The 19,999-nt window shown below is 35.0% G+C and overlaps 1 protein-coding gene across 1 annotated transcript in view; it reads left to right on the plus strand.

The window, feature by feature from the left end:
- Positions 1–19,999, plus strand: part of STXBP5 (syntaxin binding protein 5 (tomosyn)) — a 79,714-nt gene that overhangs the window by 30,299 nt on the left and 29,416 nt on the right. The window contains exons 6-15 of the mRNA XM_010290667.1: positions 31–109; positions 5,865–6,019; positions 7,086–7,158; positions 9,318–9,465; positions 9,879–9,946; positions 11,022–11,062; positions 13,157–13,377; positions 14,435–14,613; positions 16,347–16,472; positions 16,959–17,110. Of these exons, the coding sequence (XP_010288969.1) occupies positions 31–109; positions 5,865–6,019; positions 7,086–7,158; positions 9,318–9,465; positions 9,879–9,946; positions 11,022–11,062; positions 13,157–13,377; positions 14,435–14,613; positions 16,347–16,472; positions 16,959–17,110 (1,242 nt within the window). The remainder of the gene's footprint in view (positions 1–30; positions 110–5,864; positions 6,020–7,085; positions 7,159–9,317; positions 9,466–9,878; positions 9,947–11,021; positions 11,063–13,156; positions 13,378–14,434; positions 14,614–16,346; positions 16,473–16,958; positions 17,111–19,999) is intronic.

The raw sequence follows: 19,999 nt of genomic DNA on the forward strand, positions 1-19,999 counted from the left end.
GATTAACTACAAGAAAATAACTCACCTTAGGAAAGCAGCTGAAGGATGGAAAGAAGCCAGAACCCTGCAAACCTATCCTTAAGGTGGAATATAAAACAACTCGAGCTGGGTAAGACTTGTTTTGTATGCAAAATTAACATATGTAAAATAAATGCAGCTCTCTGGGATTTGTACTTTGTTTCCCAGTTGTTGGGATACATATCCTGATGGCACTGAGCTATGGTAAAACAGCTGAAATAGTTTTGGTAAATCAGACATTGCTGAATAAACTACAAAAACATATGTGAACAAATTGCTATTTACAAATCTTAACTTAGGTAAAGATACTGCTAATGCATTATCTACCTACTTCTTCCATGCTACTGAACTCGTGTATTTTTTGCTCAAATTTTTGAGAATATTGAAGAAAAAAAGACTCATGAGGCACAGAAGACACTGAAGCACAGACCAGAAAAACTGAACTTTGACAAATAGTAGCCTGGTGTGAATATTCTAAATTCTGAATATGTGTTCCTCCCTCAGAAGTGTTACTGATAGAAGCTTTGCTGGTAGAGTGCAGTAATTTATGCAGTGAATTGTACCTAATTATGCACATTGAGAATGTAACAAAGCAGTACTTGCAACAAAGGGGCTCAGATGGAATTACAGTCTTTTGAGTAGCATGTTTTCTTACCAAGACTCCAATTAGGATTGAAGGATTTCAGGAACTGTATGGAATTTCTTTATTTATTGTTCTAAAGTGTTTTAAACTGTTTAAGAAGCGCAATATAAAGATAAAATATTCATGGAAACCTGTTTAGCTATTTGCAAACACTGATTTTTTTTTTTTCTTTTCATTGACTTTTGGGTGCGTTATATTTTTTTTTCATTTGCTTTCCAGGCATTCAGATCTATAGATTATTACTTAATTGATGTAATATAGTTTTGTGCTATATATTGGTATACTCATACATATAATATCAGTGGCTTTGTGCATTTTTATTGCTTGCTAAAAGTGAGGTAAATAGAAATTTAAGACTGTGCTAATTCCCCAATGTATAAATGTCTATAATCAGTTGGAAAGCCACATTTTACTTGCAGCGGTTTACATCTGTCTGCATATTCCTTTCTCAACTGAAATGTCAAAAGCTGATCTAAAGATACAGATAACCAAGGGTAGTCTCAGCTTCAGCCACTTACAATTTCTGCAATCAAGAGCCTTCTGTTATGAATAGTCATTCTGAAGGAAAAGATTAGTTTGAGGCTTGTTCTATGCAATTATATTACAATGTGAAAACTAGTTGACTTTTCACACAGCTTAAAGAGGAGCTTTTTCTAGTATAATTTCTAAGAATACATAGCTCTTTGGGAAGACTACTTTTTCCTAGTGTGGGCTTTTTTTCTGTTATACCTCTCATTTTCCAGCATTCATCCAAATGGAATGTTTTGATGCATTTGTTGTTCATAGTTTAATGTCTGTAGCACAGAGGAGAATCATTCCTGGACAGGACCAAAGTTTTTCTAGCTAGTGAAAGAATACAAGAAACAAATAAACTTGCTTCTACCTGTTCTTCAAAAACAAACAAAAAACCACAAAAGAAAACAAAACCAAAGAGCTTACAACATATTTGAGGTACTGTTTAATGTACGTTTAAGTTTATTCACTTAACTTCTTTATGGTGAAAACAGTGAGTAACTGTTCCATGCTCACTTTTTTTTCCATGCTTTATATGGAACTCTAACATCTTTCTGTCACCCTTTCTTTCTTGTTCCTCCAGTACTCAGAGTTGTCTAGGATCCAGGTTTGTTTCAGTATCTCCTCATGTGGAAAACACTTCACTGATGTGATCTTGTTTGCTTTACTGCTTCTAACAAACTTATTTTGAGAAAGGTGTCCAGAACCACACAGAAGGAAGGAACATAACTGCAGCCTAGGGGTTGTAGTAGGGGCTATGGAAGCTATTCTTTCTTCTGTTGCAGCTCTTATTAATCCCTTCTCACTTTTTTTCTCCCATTATGTTCTCCATATTGTGAAGCTGGAGCCACGGAAACAGGGGGACATAAGACTTTTTCTTGTTCTTACAGACTATCTATTTGTCTTAAGTTTGTAGTTTTTCTGTTGCTGGGTTTTTTGGGGTTTAAGTCTACTGCAGATAGTGCCTGTGAAGTTTCCAAAGCCAAAGTTATTTACCCTACAACAATAATATGTCTGTAGCTTTATTTCTCGCAGAATATATGCAGAAAGGTTACTATTAACGGTCATCCTGTATCTGGCATAGGGGGTCAAAAGGCCAGTTCTTGGTGTATTGCTAGAGCAAACTGGCATAATTTTCCAGTCCCAAAGCATAATGTCACTGTTCTCCAGACATTTATTTTAATTTAAAATACTCCATCTCTTTGAAGCAATGATTTCCAAGGTAGACTACCTTTTGAGCTTGCTGAAATGGTTTCCATGTTGTCTTTTATGCATATTTCTGTCTAAAGTGAATCCAGAGAAGCTCTTGAGCTTCCTAATGCCATTTCCCACCCCTCCAGATTCAGTCCCTTATAGTATTTACTCTGGTTGATATTGGTATTATGGTAAAATTACCCAAGCTTATTCTTTGCTACTAGAGCTCTGTAGTAATAGAAATTACAGCTCAAAAGTCTCCCTGTAAAACATAACCTGAAAGGTTATTGTCTGGTTAGCTAATGCAGCTCTCATTGATTAACTGTAGAGCAGTACCCTTTAGCAAGATGGATGTATATAATTGGGACACAGAGGTTACAATAATAATGAGTTCTCTAGTTAAGTAAAAGTTCTCGATCTGTTAATTTAGTTTGAATAGTACTATTTTGTTGTGTGAGCTTGTCAGTTCAAAAGCATGCTTCCCAAAATTAATTTGTAATTTTTCTTCACAAATTTTTTTTCTTCAAGATTTCCAGTCTTAAAACAGGCTAATTCTTGAAGTCTTTTCCACCTTTATGACTAGGGATTAACTTCTTGACAAATTCACCCATGGTTTGAAAAGTAAGCCAACCAGTACCAATGGCCTGTCAGTATATACTGTTCTCTTGCATCTAGATTGCCAAAAACTGACTGACGTTTGACAGTTCACTTCTGAAATTGAGCAGAAACATCCTCCAGGGGTATGAACCACTCATCTCTCAGTTGTATTATGTTTTCATACACTGGAAGTCCTAATCCCGTGTCTTCTGATATTTTTTTTTTTCAATGAAACATTGCCCCCCTTCATAGTGAATTTTTTTGGTGTTCCCCAAGAGATTTTGTATTTAACTGATGAGGAAATCAATGTAAAAGGAGTGTTTCCGTACCTGCTGAAGCAGAACTGTTTCAAAGAAGTATCTCTGTATTAGCAGCTGCAAAAAAATACTATATATCAATTCTCTAAGAGCTGAGCACTGCTTTTTGTTAAATGTTTTCCATTGCTTGAGGTAGGTGAAATGTAACTATCAAACTGGGATCAGTCTCATCTATTATGTAAAGTACGCTATTTTTTCTTTTAAATGATGCATTTCTATTTAACATTCATCTGCACTAAGCTTTTAATATGTATCACAACTGTATGACAGCACTTTAAGTATTTAATTAGAAAACACACAGCTTGTGTTCATCGTTAAGTCCATGGTTTCATTAAAATATGAAAAGTTCATACACAAGCCTGTATTAGTCTTTCTGGCAGACTAAAGTCAACTTTAATCTTTGACTCATCTGCAAAATACCAGTGTGACAGATCCATGTAATCTATTCTTAGCTCTTCCTTTGTTTGCTTCATAAGGATACAGACTCTGGCAAGCCTGCCCAAAGCAAGCCAATTACCTTGAGAAATAAAACCAGGAGAAATCAGCATACAATTTTCACTGTGATATATGGAACTTAGAAACTGAAATTTGTCACTTGTTATTGTCAGTTGATCCTGGTGAACCTGCGAGTCTAAATTACTGCAAATTGTCCTGGCAGCATTATTTTTTTTTAAAACTAATGATTTTGTGAAGATGAAAAATACTGCAATAAATCATTCCAGCACAATGAGATACTGCGAGTACATCACACCAGTATTTTTCTCTTCATTGACTTCCTGAAAAATATCAGGTTAAATTACAGTCTGTCCTCTTCCTGAAATTACTTCATGGGCCTGTCCATAAAAGATTGTGTTAAGTTCTGAATGAAGAATTGAGATTAAATGAAAACTTGGCGAAAACGTACTCCTTTTCTAGAAATACACGTTCAGCTACTGTTGGAGGCAAGATATTGAACTCGGTGGAACCATGGTCTAATTTAGGGCCATTCTTTGGGGTCTCTTCCTCAGACAGCAGAAGTCTTCGATTCTATCAACTCTTCAGTCATAGGGCTTTCTAAAGGATCAGGCAGACTGTGAAATAATTGTAGAAGCTAAAAGCTTATCTCAGTCTGCTTTGCCTCCAGTGCTACACAGAGCCCATTTCAGCCAAGCCTTAAACTCATGAAGGGCAGCATATGCATAAACTAAACCCTTCATGCACAGTTTTCAAGAAGAAAGATGTACCTAATTTGTCATATTTGTGTTTCAAGGCTAACTAGTGAAAGCCATTTAGACAGTATGGGAAAGATGGTATTATAGGAAAAGACAAAAAATAAAAGATCTCTTGAGCCTCCTTTTCACAATATGTCGGGATGGCTTTTTTCCCCCCTACAAATTTTCTCCAGATACTGACATACTAGCTGCTTCCAATGTATACACAAACAAAGAGTAGGTTTCCTACCTAAAGTGAGCATAAAAGTAGATTAGAGGAATCTCGCACTTTAAGTGCCTTATTTTTCCTCCAGAATTATAATGTGGAATTTGAGGCAATAGTCAATAATGGGCTGAAAATTCTTGAAATGTAGACTTATAAACAGCCAGTCTGCTCTTTAAAAGATATTATGTCCTATTTTAAAAACAAACAGTATTAAAATGAGTGATGACTTCTCATAACGAAGTATTTTCTTCTTTCCTGATTAAATGAATATATTTACTTCATTGTGGTTTTCAGTAAAAGAAATACTAAACTGTATATTATGTGCATAATGGAGAAGATGTGGATGTATTTAAAAATGTTTTCATAAAGACTTGTAAAAAGTTTTGAACGGAAGCTCTATTCTCTTTTCTCAAGACTAGAAGAAGTTTTTTTGCTTTGCTGTACTTGGCCATTTACTTACGCAATAGTAGTCGTCTATGACATAGAAGTAGTTTCTTCAACTTTGTGCATGATGGTAGGGCAGGAAATGGATAAAACATCTAGAGTAAATGTGTGATGTGAGAACTTTGGGCATTTGTTTATGTCCTTGCTTCTTAAAAGGTGTTAGGTCTTTGAAGTTTATAAAGCAGCTGGTTTTCTCCAAGGTAGTCATGTTATTGTGACTGCAAAATTACTTTATTGATTATTTACTGTTTGCAAAATTGTTCATCCTGCAAATTCTAGGGTAATTCTGTACAGGAAGTAAATGGGACTCTTTCTTCCTCATCCTGCTGGAATATTCTATATTATGGATAAGTGAGGCTGTTGGCAAATCTTAATCCACAGTTCAGTAGAAAAGAAACAATTCTAAACTTTAATAAAATTTTTAAAATCTCACCTTGGCAAACTGTTGCAAGGATTGGTTAAATAAGCAATATAGAAGAAAAGGTTTGGAAGAGATGTCTTTTGATGGAAGAGACTTGAGTTGTAGTCTTCTAACTCTTAGTTTTTAAGTTTTGAAACATGTACCCAAGCTACATGTTGCATGGAGAGGTAGTTTGCATTATTCTTAATGTATTTCTGCTTGATGATATCTCATTGAACTTTATTATAATGTTACAAAAACTGCCCAGTCTCTTTTTAAGTATTATCTTGGCTTGATCCTAAATACCTCTGCTTTATTCCAGGGAGCCTTTCATCATTCTCTCAGGAGGCTTGTCATATGACACTGTAGGAAGAAGACCCTGTTTAACAGTTATGCATGGGAAAAGTACTGCTGTGCTAGAAATGGATTATTCTATTGTTGATTTTCTAACCCTCTGTGAAACACCATACCCTAATGGTAGGCTCTCTAAGATTTTTCTCAATACTTCGACCTCTTCTTTCCGGAGTGTTATCCCCTCAGAATATTCTTTACTATTGCCTTTTTGTTTTATCTCTGGGGATCAGGCTGCAAGCAGCAGCATCTGTTTTCACTATTGTCTGAAGTCTGTTTTGCTTCCCAAAGCATCATAATAGAATAGCTTATTATAAAACCTATTTTGTTTCTAGAAGAATGCTGATTACTGGTTGCATGGCTTTTCCTTTTTTTAATCCCAAAAGCATGTGCAGACAAAAGGTAGCACTACAATTTTAAGCTGTAGTTACCGCAGCAGGTGTGTTCATCAGTACTTATTTGAGCACATAAGACCTTTACAGTCAATGCTAAGTCTTGATTAGCATTTGCGTAGTACACTTAACTTTTAGTGACTTTATTCATTCCAATACTTACATGAAGTTCATCACTAACCTGTAGTCTCCCTTCTGCAGGAGGGGATTTTTTTATCATGGTTTAGGTAGTTGTCCCAGATTAGTAGTATTACATTTTTAGTGGCTCCAAAGTTTTTAGCTGTCAGCTTCCATCAGAGTGTATAAAACTGTTTAGCTCAGAATTTGAGGTTTGCCTGAAAGAGGGCAAGATAAACTTTGGGAACTCTTTCAATTTTCTTATTTTAGTTTCAAGTCAGCTGTCTTTCAATCCATTTTGTAAGCAATTAGAATTTAAACCCCACTGAATATAAGGAAAAGCAGTTTGTGGGTGGGAGGATGTTATTGTTCAGCAATTGGCTCTTTCTCAAAAATACTGCTTATACAAGTTCCTCTTCCTGTTCCTTTTCCTGTTGAGCTGTTTAAATGGTTTTAGCAAATTGGAAGAGAGTTGAGAATGCTGAATTAAAGGGAGAACATGGCTTTTCCAAACTTGAGTATTTGAGGGGGTGAGTGTATAAAACATCTTCAGAAACTGCATAATCATCTAAGTGGCTTTTCTACTCTTGGCTGATAGAGTGCAAGGACTGATCACATTCTTGCGGCTGTGCATGCAATAACTATATTTACCAATAAGTAACTTCTTTCTTTCTTGTTTTCAGACTTTCAGGAACCATATGCTGTAGTTGTTCTCCTAGAAAAGGACTTAGTACTGATTGACCTTGCACAAAATGGGTAAGAATCTTGTGTAGTCTTTTTAATGGCCAGGCTATTCTTCTGCTCTGTAGCTTTTTAACCTAGCATAATACCACCGTGTCCAGAATATTAAATATTGAATATTTCTTCAGCAGAACTGAGAATCTTGTAGATCAGCTTTTCTCAAGTTTGTACGTAGTAGATGAGTAGGATATTTTTCTAGGCTTGATTGACTGACAGAAATTATTCATAGATCACTGCTGTTTTTTAATTATCACAGTTTATTTTGAATTTGATAGTGCTATAAGGGGAGCTCAGAATTTTGGGGAAGGGAGCAGGGGGAGCAACTGTTCAGATAAGCCAGTTAATGTTGGCTGATACCGAGCGTTGTCATCACTTAAGTGTTCGCTGATTTTATTGCCAAATGAATTGCTATCCGTATTGCTTAAAGTAAATCAATACTGATGCAATAAATATCATATACATAAAATTGGAATGGTAACATCTACTCCCTGGTTTACTACTGTGGTAAGAGGTGCTTAAAAGTAGTATCCTGTTACAGTTTTCACAATTAATACTTGCCTAACACACTTTGAGTCTGTTGTTACTTTGTCCGTGGAACAGTCCATGTACTCTTTTTAGATGGTGATTTAGAAATTCTGGATCCTCCAAATTTTTTTATCAAGGGTTTTGAAATTAGTATTGGTAGCAACAACTACCTTTTAAGGGACTAGTAGCAGAGGAACCTGATGGATAAGATCTTTGTAGTGTTCCTGTTTAAAAGTCACCAATAGTCAATGAAGAAAAAAAACCCCTGTGAAGTACATCCTTTTAGGGCAAAACAAAAAACTGTAAATACGTATTTTCATAGTCAACGGTGATACCTTAGATACTGAAGACTCTATTGAATTTGGAAGGAAGTCAAGTTTAGTCCTAATATCTCTGTAGCTACTGAGCAATTTCTTTTAGATTTTCCTAGTGTTACATGGCCATATGCTGTATCCAAAACTTGTTACTGATATGCCAATGGCATTAAGCTTCCAACATGTTGAAAGATTAAAACAAGTTTTAATAAGCTTGAAATAAAAAGGTTTGTACAAGGCTTTTTTTCTTAAGTGAAATAGTTTGCAATGCCTGAAATTTAAAGTTATGTTAAGGCTTGTTCCATTTCCTGTTAAAAAATCTTCAGCAGTTATGTTTTTAGAAGATTAAAATGGTCTTTGTTATGATTGAATTGCAAAGTATTAATGGTTTCACACCTGAGAAAAAGCAAAAAAATTAATAGATTTTTGCTACAGGAGGTTTCCTTTTGCCCTGTGTCATATGAATTATTAATTTTATTAAAATTAAGGCTCCTTTTCATTCAATTTTTAGAAGATTGTTTTAACTTTCCGGATATGCTACATACTAATAACTTTGTACAGAGCCGTTCTCATCTGTTGCTTGCTTTTCCTTCAGGTGGGATGAGAAGCTGTGTCCCTTTTTGCATCTCAAAAAAAGGGGGGCAAAAAAAAGCATATGCATAGTGTGTATTTTACTGGACATAAATGTTCTTTGAACACGTATATTTATCTCTTTGTTATTATTGGCTTTTTTCCTCATTAAGGCTCTGTCACTTTTCTGATGGAGGTAGTGGTGGAGAGTGTATGTGTGTGTGTTTGCTTCTAATTGGTAACTGAGAGTTGCTACCTATAATTTCCAGAAAGTGATCTTGGAGTTGCAAGTAGATTATGAAAAATGCTGGACAACCTTATGTCTAAGAAGAGTGTAATAATACAAAGTGAGAAGTGGAGTCTTCCTGTCTTTCTACCTAGAAGAATAGACTGAAGAGTTAAAAATAAATTCATAGCTCCACATTACTACAATTACAACTTGGTAACTTCAGTTTTTCCCCAGGCCATTAAAATAGTAAGCTTTTAAAAATATAAAGCTACAGGGAATAGCGGTGTTCTAGAAATATTCCAAAAACGGTCCAAACTTCAGGTTCCATCTAGCGTACTACAGTATCTTGATAGAGTACTGGATAAGCAGTAAAGTTTCATAATATATTTGTTTATCATCTAATTTGATATGCATTTATTTTCCTCTGTGCAAAAAGAATGCAAACTTAGTCTTCAGTGTTTTACTTGTGGTTTGCATTTAAAAAAAAAAACCTAGTTTTTCTTAGACTAACAGTCTTCCTCTTTCATCCATTAAAGGTACCCTATATTTGAGAATCCCTATCCTTTGACTATACATGAATCTCCGGTTACCTGTTGTGAATATTTTGCGGAGTGTCCAGTGGACCTCATACCTGCACTCTATTCAGTTGGCGCTCGACAGAAACGTCAAGGTTACAGTAAGAAGGTACAACACCTAGTACATACATATGTATTTGAAAACACTGAAAGTCATCAGCTCTAAACAACGTAAGAGTGGCCATACTAAGACCAAAGCTCCATCTAATTTGTTATCTTGTCTTTGAGAGTGGCCAATAGCAGATGACTATAGATGATATAGCATATGTCAAGCCGATAGTACTGCTTTCCTGATGTGTTCCCATCAATTGCCATATCACTGGAAGCTACAGGACTTTCTGGAGCAGGGGTGGTGTTTATAGTCCTGTTGATTTCTTTTTTTTTTCCCTCTGCAGTGGACATGTCTAATTACTTTGTGAAGTCATGTGAAATACGGGAATCTGCAGTATCTGCAGTAATTTCAATGGCTTAACTTTGCGCTGTATGGTACTTTCTTCCTCAGTGTATTTGTTAATCTTCCAGGAATGGCCTATCAGTGGAGGCAACTGGGGTTTGATCACTCAGAGCTATCCAGAGATAATTATTACAGGGTAAGTGACACCATAGTGTAACAATAACTTTCTTAGCTGATTAAGTAGAAGTGAGACTATTCTGTTCCTTATATAGAAAACAATGTTCTACAAGTGGTTTGAATGATTGCAGAAATTATGTTCACTAGGCAAGTCATTTGTGTAATATTCTTGAGGCTTAACAAGAAAGCAAAGCAAAATGTGGAAGAGAAGGTAGGAACAAAATTATAGCAGGTGGTTTACAGGGATTATAATTATGATGTGATATTGTGATTATGCTTGCTTGCTATCAAACATATCCTGGACGAAATTTATCTTTAACTTTTGGAAAATGGTCGCATAGTGTTTTAAAACATAGTAAGTCTATTAAATAATTAGAGTTCAGTTCTTAAAGGGAAGCCAAGTTTTTTATTTCCAAAAGGACAACCAAATACTTAAATCTGTTCATTTTGATCTCTTGAGACTGGTCCTTCTAATATTACTCTAAGGAGCATAAACAAAATTTAATTTATAACCATGCAGTGTGTATCACTGAAAGTGAGAGCACTGCTAAAGTTTTTTTTAGAGCAGCCCTTTAGCCCTAATGAGGATTACTGACACTTTATACTACACATTGCAGAGACTTTGAGAGACAGTCCCGAAAAAAATGTAGTCATCTGATTCTCAATATCGAGGCTAAATAAACAAGTTATTTGACTCATTTACATACACTGAAATACAGTATATTTAGGCATCTCCTTTACAAGTGTAACTCCAAATAAAGGGCATCTTTTAAGAAACAACACATGGGAAGGTACACCAAATTGCTTATGGGAAACGCAGGTAATTGAAGAGCAGTGTTGAAAATGGTAAATTAGTATTAGTACAGTGGAATTTCAGGGAGCTAGCCTCCAAATGTTGTTTTAATCCCTTCTTTCTAAAGTAATTGGGACACACGTTTGTAAAATACTGGCTTCCAATAAATTGTGAACGAAAGTGTCACTAAGAATACTAATAAAAGTAGAATGTTAGCCATATATTTTCTAATCACTAGCAAAGAGGTCTAACACACCAACTAACCATTTTACCATCTTATTAATTTTTTAATATTTCATAGGCATGCTGATGGGTCAATCAAGTTTTGGGATGCCTCAGCAAGTAAGTGTTTTCAGTAGAGATTTTTTTTCCTGTGCAGTAAGAGTTTTCTAAACTCACTGATTTCTCTAATGGAATGTAATTACAGACTAGTCATTCTTATTTCCTGCTTCATGTAGAGTCAGTAACTCCATAGGAAACTTTGATTTAAAATTAAATAAAATTTAACATTTAATTTAACATTTCAAAGTTAATTGTTTCACTGTTTTTACCACCTCGGTGAAAATGCACTGGTAGTCCAAGGGTCAATTAGAATGGAAGAGTTCTAAAATTTTTTAGGAGCATCTTCAGAACTTTATTGAGCATAGAGATGCATGACAGGCAAATGCATTCCTTCTTAGTATACTTGAATTTCAGTAAGTTATTTCTGTCTTTTTAGACAGGAGAGGCCTGTGTTTGTAAGACATCAGCCCATCATAAGTTACAGTATCTAAAGATATGAGAATTGGAACCAGTAGTAGTTTGTGCTAATAAAATGATCTAGGCATTTGTGAAGAAATGCAGTGGAAAAGTAAAATAAAGACACGTTTCTTTGGAGCACTGAACAGGCCTGAAGAGTCTGATACCCTTCTACATTTCAGTTAAAGGGTCAATTGCATCTGGTCTGCACAGCTAACAGTGAGAAATGCAGTTAGAATTCAAATTAGAATGGACTACACAGAGTTAGATGTTTTAATTAAATCTAGTTCTGGCTAACCTTACTCTTGGTACTTAAAAGCTGTCTGAAGCAATCTTGGAATCATTATCAGTTGTCTTTGAAAACTTGTGGAAGACTTGTGAGATTCCAAAATGCTAAGGAGTGTGTGGGCGTGGAAAGGAACAGATGTACATGTTTAAAAACTGGAAGGAGGAGTATTTGGAGTGTTGTAGATCGTGAATTTCAGTTTGGGATGGGGGTGGAACCTGGGAGAGAGGGGAATAAAACAAACCTGATTGATTCAGTGTGCATAAAAATTCTATTCAACATAGATCTGTCTAAAGGAGATCCTGTTGAAGACATTTAGTTTCTTTCTAAAACAAATAAATAAAACCTAAGGGAGAAACTGCAGATATCCTGTATCTTGATATTAAAACTTCTAAATCTCTCTAATAGCACAGTCTAACAGATGAACTGGGGAAGTGTGATTCAGGTAAAACCACTGAAATATGGAAGAGGTGTAAGAGTGCTATAAAATAAGGTTTCCTAATGATACAATTTTTGTAGCAGTGATTTTTGGCTGGTGACTAGAGAATAGGCCTGTGAAGTTTTAAAGCAACACAGAGACAGTTTAAAGAAAACATGAGAAAGAATTACAATTGAGAACGGTATTGCTAATTCTTGAACAGCATCCAAGACAACTTATTTGAATATAGGTTCAATGATTTACACTCAGAACTTAAGTTTTGGGGGGAAAAAAAATTGGAGGTCTAATGGATTACAGTGTCAGTGTTGCACAAAAAAAAAAAATCATTGGGATAAATGAGAATATCTGTAAAACCAACATGGAGTAATTCTTTCACAATTTTAAACTGTGGCAACGCCTCAAATTTAAATTTAGTTTCAGAACTAAAACAGTTCTAGGAAACACGCTATCAAGAGGCAGATGGACTTAGAGGGCAGTGCTTTTGAATGATCAGGCAGGACAAAATAAAAATCGGAGGTACTGTGGTTGTTAAGTCTGAGAACACAGGTGAGAGGCCATGGATTTGAAACGCTGTAAGGAGAAAGGAAAGGGGCTTCACTTTCTCTGCCATAGGTAGGCTTAAGTTGTAGGTGTGGCACATGTAACTAGATGTTACTGTTATAAAGGGATCCCTAAGTACAGTTAAGTCTTGAGAATCTGAGGGCTTAGTTAATAACTGAAACTTCATGTATATCTCAGGGAAAGTGTGTGTTGTTTTGAGGTGTGTTTTTTTTTTATAATAACTGATCCTGCATTGGGCAAGTGGTGCACTGCACAGGCAGAGTCAACGAACATATTCAGTGCTTCTATTCTGCCCTTTTTATTGAATGTAGTGGTTTTATCTATGAAGATAAGTTTCTAAATTAGAAAAATTAATGAGAAAAATACCTGCTTAGATCAAAACTAATTTTTATCTCTTTTGGTTTGTTCCTAGTAACGCTGCAAGTACTCTATAAGCTAAAAACAGCCAAAGTATTTGAAAAATCACGGAATAAAGATGACAGGCCAAACACAGATATAGTAGATGAAGATCCATATGCTATTCAGATCATCTCATGGTGTCCAGAAAGTAGAATGCTGTGCATAGCTGGAGTTTCTGCACATGTCATTATTTACAGGTTCAGCAAGCAGGAAGTCACTACAGAAGTTATTCCGGTAATTAGTATAACCGTTTATTAACTTTGTAGGATTTACCTGTAATAAGACTGTTGTAGCAATTTAGTTCATTGTCGTCTTTCAAAATGGACAAAAACAATTGCCTCAAAATGAGGAGATGTATTTTTGTGGAGGAAAAATAATAAATTAAGAAATGCAGCAAAAGTGAAAATTGCACACCAAGATTTTGGTTTTCATTAGCTTTTTCAGGTTTTGCAGGCAATAATAGTTCTTTGTTCTATCTATCAAAGCAAATAATGGATCAAACCTTGGCTGTTGCAAAGGTAAAATTAGGCATGTTTTTTTTTCCTTCTGGTGTTTATGTATAAGTACATTCCCTTCTGACAGAATAGTTTTTCTAAATGATTTTTACAAATCGGTTCCTAGCTAACTATTCTTCAGTACTAGAAATGCTTTAAAAAAACCTGTATAGTTCTCTTTCAGTCCATGAATTAAGTTCTACTTTGCAGATGATGAGAATAAAACAGCAGAAAACTGTCTTTACACTTCACTACAATTAATACCAGTATTGTTATAGACCCAGCAGAAGGAAATCTGAAATCATGATGAACTTAGCTCTTTAAAATGTGTGGTCTAGTTCAGTGCAACATTAAACATTGAACTAAGTGCTACAACAGTATAAAGTGTAGCTGTCCACATGCCTTCACCTCTTCTTAGTTTTAGCATTCCTGAACTACATAAAACAAGTCATCTTTATAACTGAGAAGCTATGTGCACAGAATGAGAATTAAATGGGTCTTGTATCCACTATTTAATTTCTTTCCAATATTAAGCATCAAAATTTTAAATATTGGGAAATAGATTTGATTTTCAAGTTTTAACAATCTCCAAATCTTCAGTCTGTAGTAGTTAGTATGACTCTGTATTAAACGTATTTTTAGGTTACATTGTTTATTAAACTACTGCTATCGTTTAAAACATGGAAAAGTCCTGGATGGCACTTCTATCACTAGTATCTTCAGTTGCACTTCATTTATTTCATATATAGTTTTTTTGAAAGCAGAATTTACTGATAATTTTTTTCTTTCATTTACAGATGCTGGAAGTGCGTTTGTTATATGAAATAAATGATGTTGAATCTCCAGATGGTGAGCAGGTGCCACCTTTACCAACTCCAGGCACAGGTTCTAATCCTCAATCCGTTGTTCCCCAGTCTCATCCATCTACTAGTAGCAGTTCATCTGATGGACTTCGTGATAATGTCCCATGTTTAAAGTAAGTATATTCTGTTATACTCTTGTTGAATGTGAAACTTTACAAGAATATGTGATGAGAATACATGTACTTCAGTAGTATTACAGAAATGTAATTGTTGGTAAAAATATCTTACAGTTCAGTTCTGTTTTAAGAAATTATTATTGCAATCTTAGTTTCTTTAAACTTCTTAAGCTGATTTTTAAAAACATCTGAAAATTACTACCTTGTGACTGCTGCTTGCTTTAGGAAGTTTTGGCATAGATGTCAGTGCAGTTATGCTCATTCTTTAGAGTAAATATTTTCAATAGCAGCAATATAGTTACTTTGAAATCTTATTGTCTATTGAAATGAATAGGCAGCTTAATGTTTTTTGTGCCTCTCCTTACCTTCAGGCCAAGTATGTCTGAGTAGATTTTACCTGTTAGTTTTCCAGAGCCTTAGATGTTTAGAGCCAAATGGAAAGCAATGAAAATGCTTACACATAACTGAGAGGTAACTCTTTTTAGGCTTATAAACATATTTTTTTCATAACTCTAAGGGAACTACTTTGTATTTTGGCAACAGAAAACAATTAAATGTCCCATTCTCAAGGATCTTCATTTTGCTTGATGCTTCCTGGTGCTTGCAGTGTAGGTCTTTGAGCAGTTTCCTGATTGTTTAAATTGGGAGCTTTTTCTTAAGGTTCTTCACATGTGAACTTGTACTCATTTGAGAAATGAAGGCTAAAAGAAGACAATCTTTTACTTTTCTACTAGAGTGCATTATGAGGCCTCTAGATGATCACCTTTTCGTTACAAAATGTACATTGAACTTCATTTTCAGGTACAATGTTAAGATATGTATCTACCTTCTGTTTTCTGAAGTTTTAAGGTCTCAACTTGGATTTTAATTCTGAGTGCATCCATCCACAAAATAACTAATTCTGATTTTTTTTTTTTTTTTCCTCTGGGTGGGCATTTTCGTGTCTCATGGTTTGTAATGAGTTGCAGAAGTGTCTTTCTAAAGACAGGAAGTTCTAAAGAAAACTGGACTGAGTAGAAAAAGTGGAAGATTATGAATTTTAAAATATTAGCAAACCAAAATATGCATTAATGGGAACAGTAAAATAAGGGGAATTCAGGAACTAGAGGAGCTTATCTTCTATGGAACTTTTTCACCTTAAAAGATGAAAGACCTAATCCTTTCTGCAGGATATACATAAGCTTGTTCATGAATGTGCACACAAAATCTTTCCAGGAGCTTCAATTCTGCCATTCCCAGGTTCATTCTATACAACTGGTCTACTGATACAATTTACCTTTTTCATTTTTTTTCTTTCTACCATATTGTCAGCTTTTTGTTTGCGTTTGTCTCAATACGTTGTGCTTCCATTTCCCTTCTCATTACGCTTCCTCCACATGCACCTCTCACCCCCTTCCTTTTCTAAATCAGAGGCTTTTTGGGAACTCTGAGAAGAATTGGTAACACCTTCATTTTAGACACTGAACACCTTAGCATTATACAGCATGCTAATGCTGTTATGCCTTGCTCTGAAGAGGCATGAAATATTTGTGATCAAATTAGGTAATGAATCAAAGAAGCAAATGGCCAGTTTCAATGTGGATTTCTTCTTTCATGTGTTTGATTCTTTGCAATTTTCCAACTTTAGAATGTCCAGTGTGGTGTAGAATTTAATGAATTCTGAGCCAATAAACTAAAAATTGAGACTGTGTAGAATCATAAAAAGATACCATGTTTTGTTTACTTTGCAGAGTTAAAAACTCTCCTCTCAAGCAGTCTCCCGGCTACCAAATTGAGCTAGTTATCCAGCTAGTGTGGGTGAGTGGAGAACCTCCTCAACAGATAACCAGCTTAGCAGTTAACTCAGCGTATGGCCTGTAAGTACATTCTACAGAGTTTTTTCATTATTCTGTTAAAGTGGTTTAAAATTACCTATTAGAAATTAAGTCTCTATGTGTGTTCATATGACCTGCACAGCAACGCAAGAAAGGCAATCAGTCTCCTGTGCTTAAAAGATAATTCTTTTTGGGTCGTAGCAGATCCCGATGATGCTAACATCAGAAGCAAATCAGCATCACATTTCCTCACCTGGAACTGTACAGCCAATGGTAAATGACATTTAAGACTCTGTCAGATAGGTTGGCAAGTACAGTGATGGTGATCTGTTCTACTCAGTGTCATGTGTTTTTGTAAGAGAACAATTAAACAATACTTCATTCTAAGATAGTAATTTATAAATAAGTGTAATTTAGGGTAATTCATAAAAATTAGGAAGTCTTAAAATTCTGAACAGCAGAAAATGCAGATATGAAACTTTACCAACATTTGATTAGCACCACATTTTCTTCCACTTCTTTTTCCAGAGTAGTTTTTGGAAACTGTAGTGGTATTGCCATGGTTGATTACCTCCAGAAGACAGTGCTCTTGAATCTAGGCACTATTGAACTGTATGGCTCCAATGATCCTTATCGCAGGGAGCCGCGATCTCCCCGAAAAACTCGGCAACCATCTGGAGGTGAGTAACCCAAAACTTGTTTTAACCAACCGTGCCTTTCTTCTGAGCTTAACTGGGCTATTAATGTATATCTTTTGAATACAAGTATACTTTTCTCCACTGTGGTTTCATATTTTCTTCTTGATCTGTCCCTAATGTCACTATTGCAAGCTTGTTACTTCATGTTTCCTTCAAAACTGTTCAGTGGAATCTACTGAAGCTCGATATCATTACCTATTTTTTCAGTGTAATGTATGTTTTAAGAAAAAGCAGATGGGAAAACATTATCTGTGTGAATAGATATAAGCATAAATGTACAATGGAGTTATGCAGTTTACAAGATTTTAACTTAAACAGGATGAAGAAGTAGAAGTATTCTGGTATTTCTGATAAACATGGTACCATATCACATGCTTGTATAAACCCATTAATGTTTGCAGATGGCCAGTGTATCTGCTGGGATCTTTCGGCTTCCGAATTTAAACTTTGATTAGAAATGTCCCTGATGAGCTAAACCATGTTGTCTATGCTGTTATGTTATGCTTGAGAGGAAGCCTTTGATTTAAATGAACCAAATAAATTTCCAAATACAAACTGGTAAAATAAATCTTTTTTTGAAAAAAAAGGATTTTGAATTAAAAATGTAATGAAGAAGGGTGTTTCTTTGCAGCTGGGGAAGAAAGTGATATTTTGGTCAAAATTCCAACCTTTTCATCTTTTTTTGAAAAAAGGATTTTGAATTAAAAATGTAATCAAGAAGGGTGTTTCTTTGCAGCTGGGGAAGGAAGTGATATTTTGGTCAAAATTCCAACCTTTTTATTGCCAAAAGGAAAATTTAATACTTTTAAGTAATTTTCTCCTTGTTATGTAGTGGATACTTTTAATATAATTTGGAAAACAGATAAAGACAGAGTGATAAACAATGTCACTGCTGCCCCAAATTATTATGTTTCAATAGGAAATAAACTTCAAAAAACTTCTTCATGCTCTAGTGTTGGTTGTTTTATTTTGACACCCGGAATAAAGTCCAGGTAAGTTCTTTAGATAATATTTTATTCAAATTGAAATGGATGCTCTAAGATGTATTTTAGTAAATCATTAGTTTGAGAATGATCCAGTTAGCACGAGTCAGCTTATTTCAACTGAGGAAACTGTCTAAAAATTATTAATGTAGAACAGAACATACACAGTTGGTAGCCTGTCAAAGTATTTTCTTCTAATAAATAAAAACTTTATTAAAAAATCACTCTGGAAGAGACAAAGAAATAACTTTGCTGGTTGACTGTGTTAATTCCTCTTGGGAGTAAAGGGCTTAAAATTCTGCTTCACACATTTAGATTATAAACTGCCTTTTGGAGTGTTAAACATGATTTGCTTTGTTTTCTTGGCTTTTGTTATTTTAATGTATTGGATCCACATAACTCTTGAGTTACAACTGTGTCTGTAAGATGTTCATGAATGAAATCCTTTTTGCTCATGAATATAGCTGTTACATGAAATCATGTATTTTTTCATCGTATATTTTAATACTAATGATCTGCATGGCAAGAGCATTTTATAAACTTGGTTATACTAGTTATTCTGCTGGCTTTTCTGTCTCAAATGTACTGTTAGTGTCTCCGTCTTTCCTTTTCTCATTGCTTCGTAAAGGTATGCTGACTGTGGCTTCTTGCATGTGCGGCCTTTCTAACTTATATTCAGAGTCTGTGAAAAAGCTTCGCACCTCTTATATAAGTAAGTCATCTCATAGCAATAAAATATTTTTGAGCATCTGAATTTTTTTTTTACTTGTTCACTCCCCGTAAATATTTTTGTTAGTCTGTTTTAAGTAATTGTTTTACTTTTAGAAACAGATTTCTAATTTCATCACGCATCTATTGTGTTTCTTGTTCATGGCATCTTTAAAAGAAACTTGAAGGAAAAAATCATAATAGTCTCTGTATTTTGTGTTTTTAAATAAATAAATATCAAAATCAAAAGGAGATCCTGTCTTGGAAGTTACTGATGTCTACAGACCCAAGATCTTGCTCACCAAACTTAGCATTGTTTTGAAATCGGCAGCTAGAAGCTTCCCGTGCTTGGTCTCCTTTGGCAGAAAAAGCTTCAGAACTCTAGTGTTACATTATGGTTATTAATAATAATATTAATATTTAACACTGTAAAAGATGGTGATTTATCTATTATAAATTAAAATTTGCTTCTACAAAGATGTTTTTCCTAGGGATTGAGTGGAGGTGTTTCTGTATTGCACAGCCCTGTGGGGTTTCCAAGCAGTTTTGAAGTTCAGGTGCCTATGCAAGGGAGATAGCCCATCAGAACCATGATTTACTGAGGGCTTCTCTGACTTATTCCATCGTTCACAGCATCCAAGAATTTGGGGAACGTAAAGCTGACTTTTTTAAAAGCATAACATTGTTCCTTTCCCTAGGATACCAGTTTTCTCCAGCCCTTGGGCAGAGGTAGGTAATCTCACCCCGCTTCTTAATGAAGGAGAGTAGACTAAACTAATGGAAGAATGACCTGGAGTTAATTACAAAAAAAAAGTCTTGAGATTGTGGTCCAATGCTGTTTAGTTCTGCTATTTTTTTTTTTCCCCAACAAGAAAAAAGTACATTTCAGAGGGTAGGTGCAATAGCCAAATACTGCTTTCTGTGTAGTCTTCCATCTTCTCCCAAGGGAGAAAGAGAGCTAGGCATAAAAGAAATGCTTCCACCTTAGGATGACACAACTGAAAACCAGGATTTGCCACTGATTTATTATTGTGAAGGGAAACAAAAGATGGGCAATGGTCCCAAAACTGGTTTCTGAAGCCAATGACTGTAAAGCTGTATTCACCTGGAATATTTAATTTAGGAATAAGTTAAAACAGGTTCTGTACAGAAGAGTTAATTTCTCAACAATGTATTTAAT

Source organism: Phaethon lepturus, unplaced genomic scaffold, assembly GCF_000687285.1.
Source record: "Phaethon lepturus isolate BGI_N335 unplaced genomic scaffold, ASM68728v1 scaffold307, whole genome shotgun sequence".
Lineage (NCBI taxonomy): Eukaryota > Metazoa > Chordata > Aves > Phaethontiformes > Phaethontidae > Phaethon > Phaethon lepturus.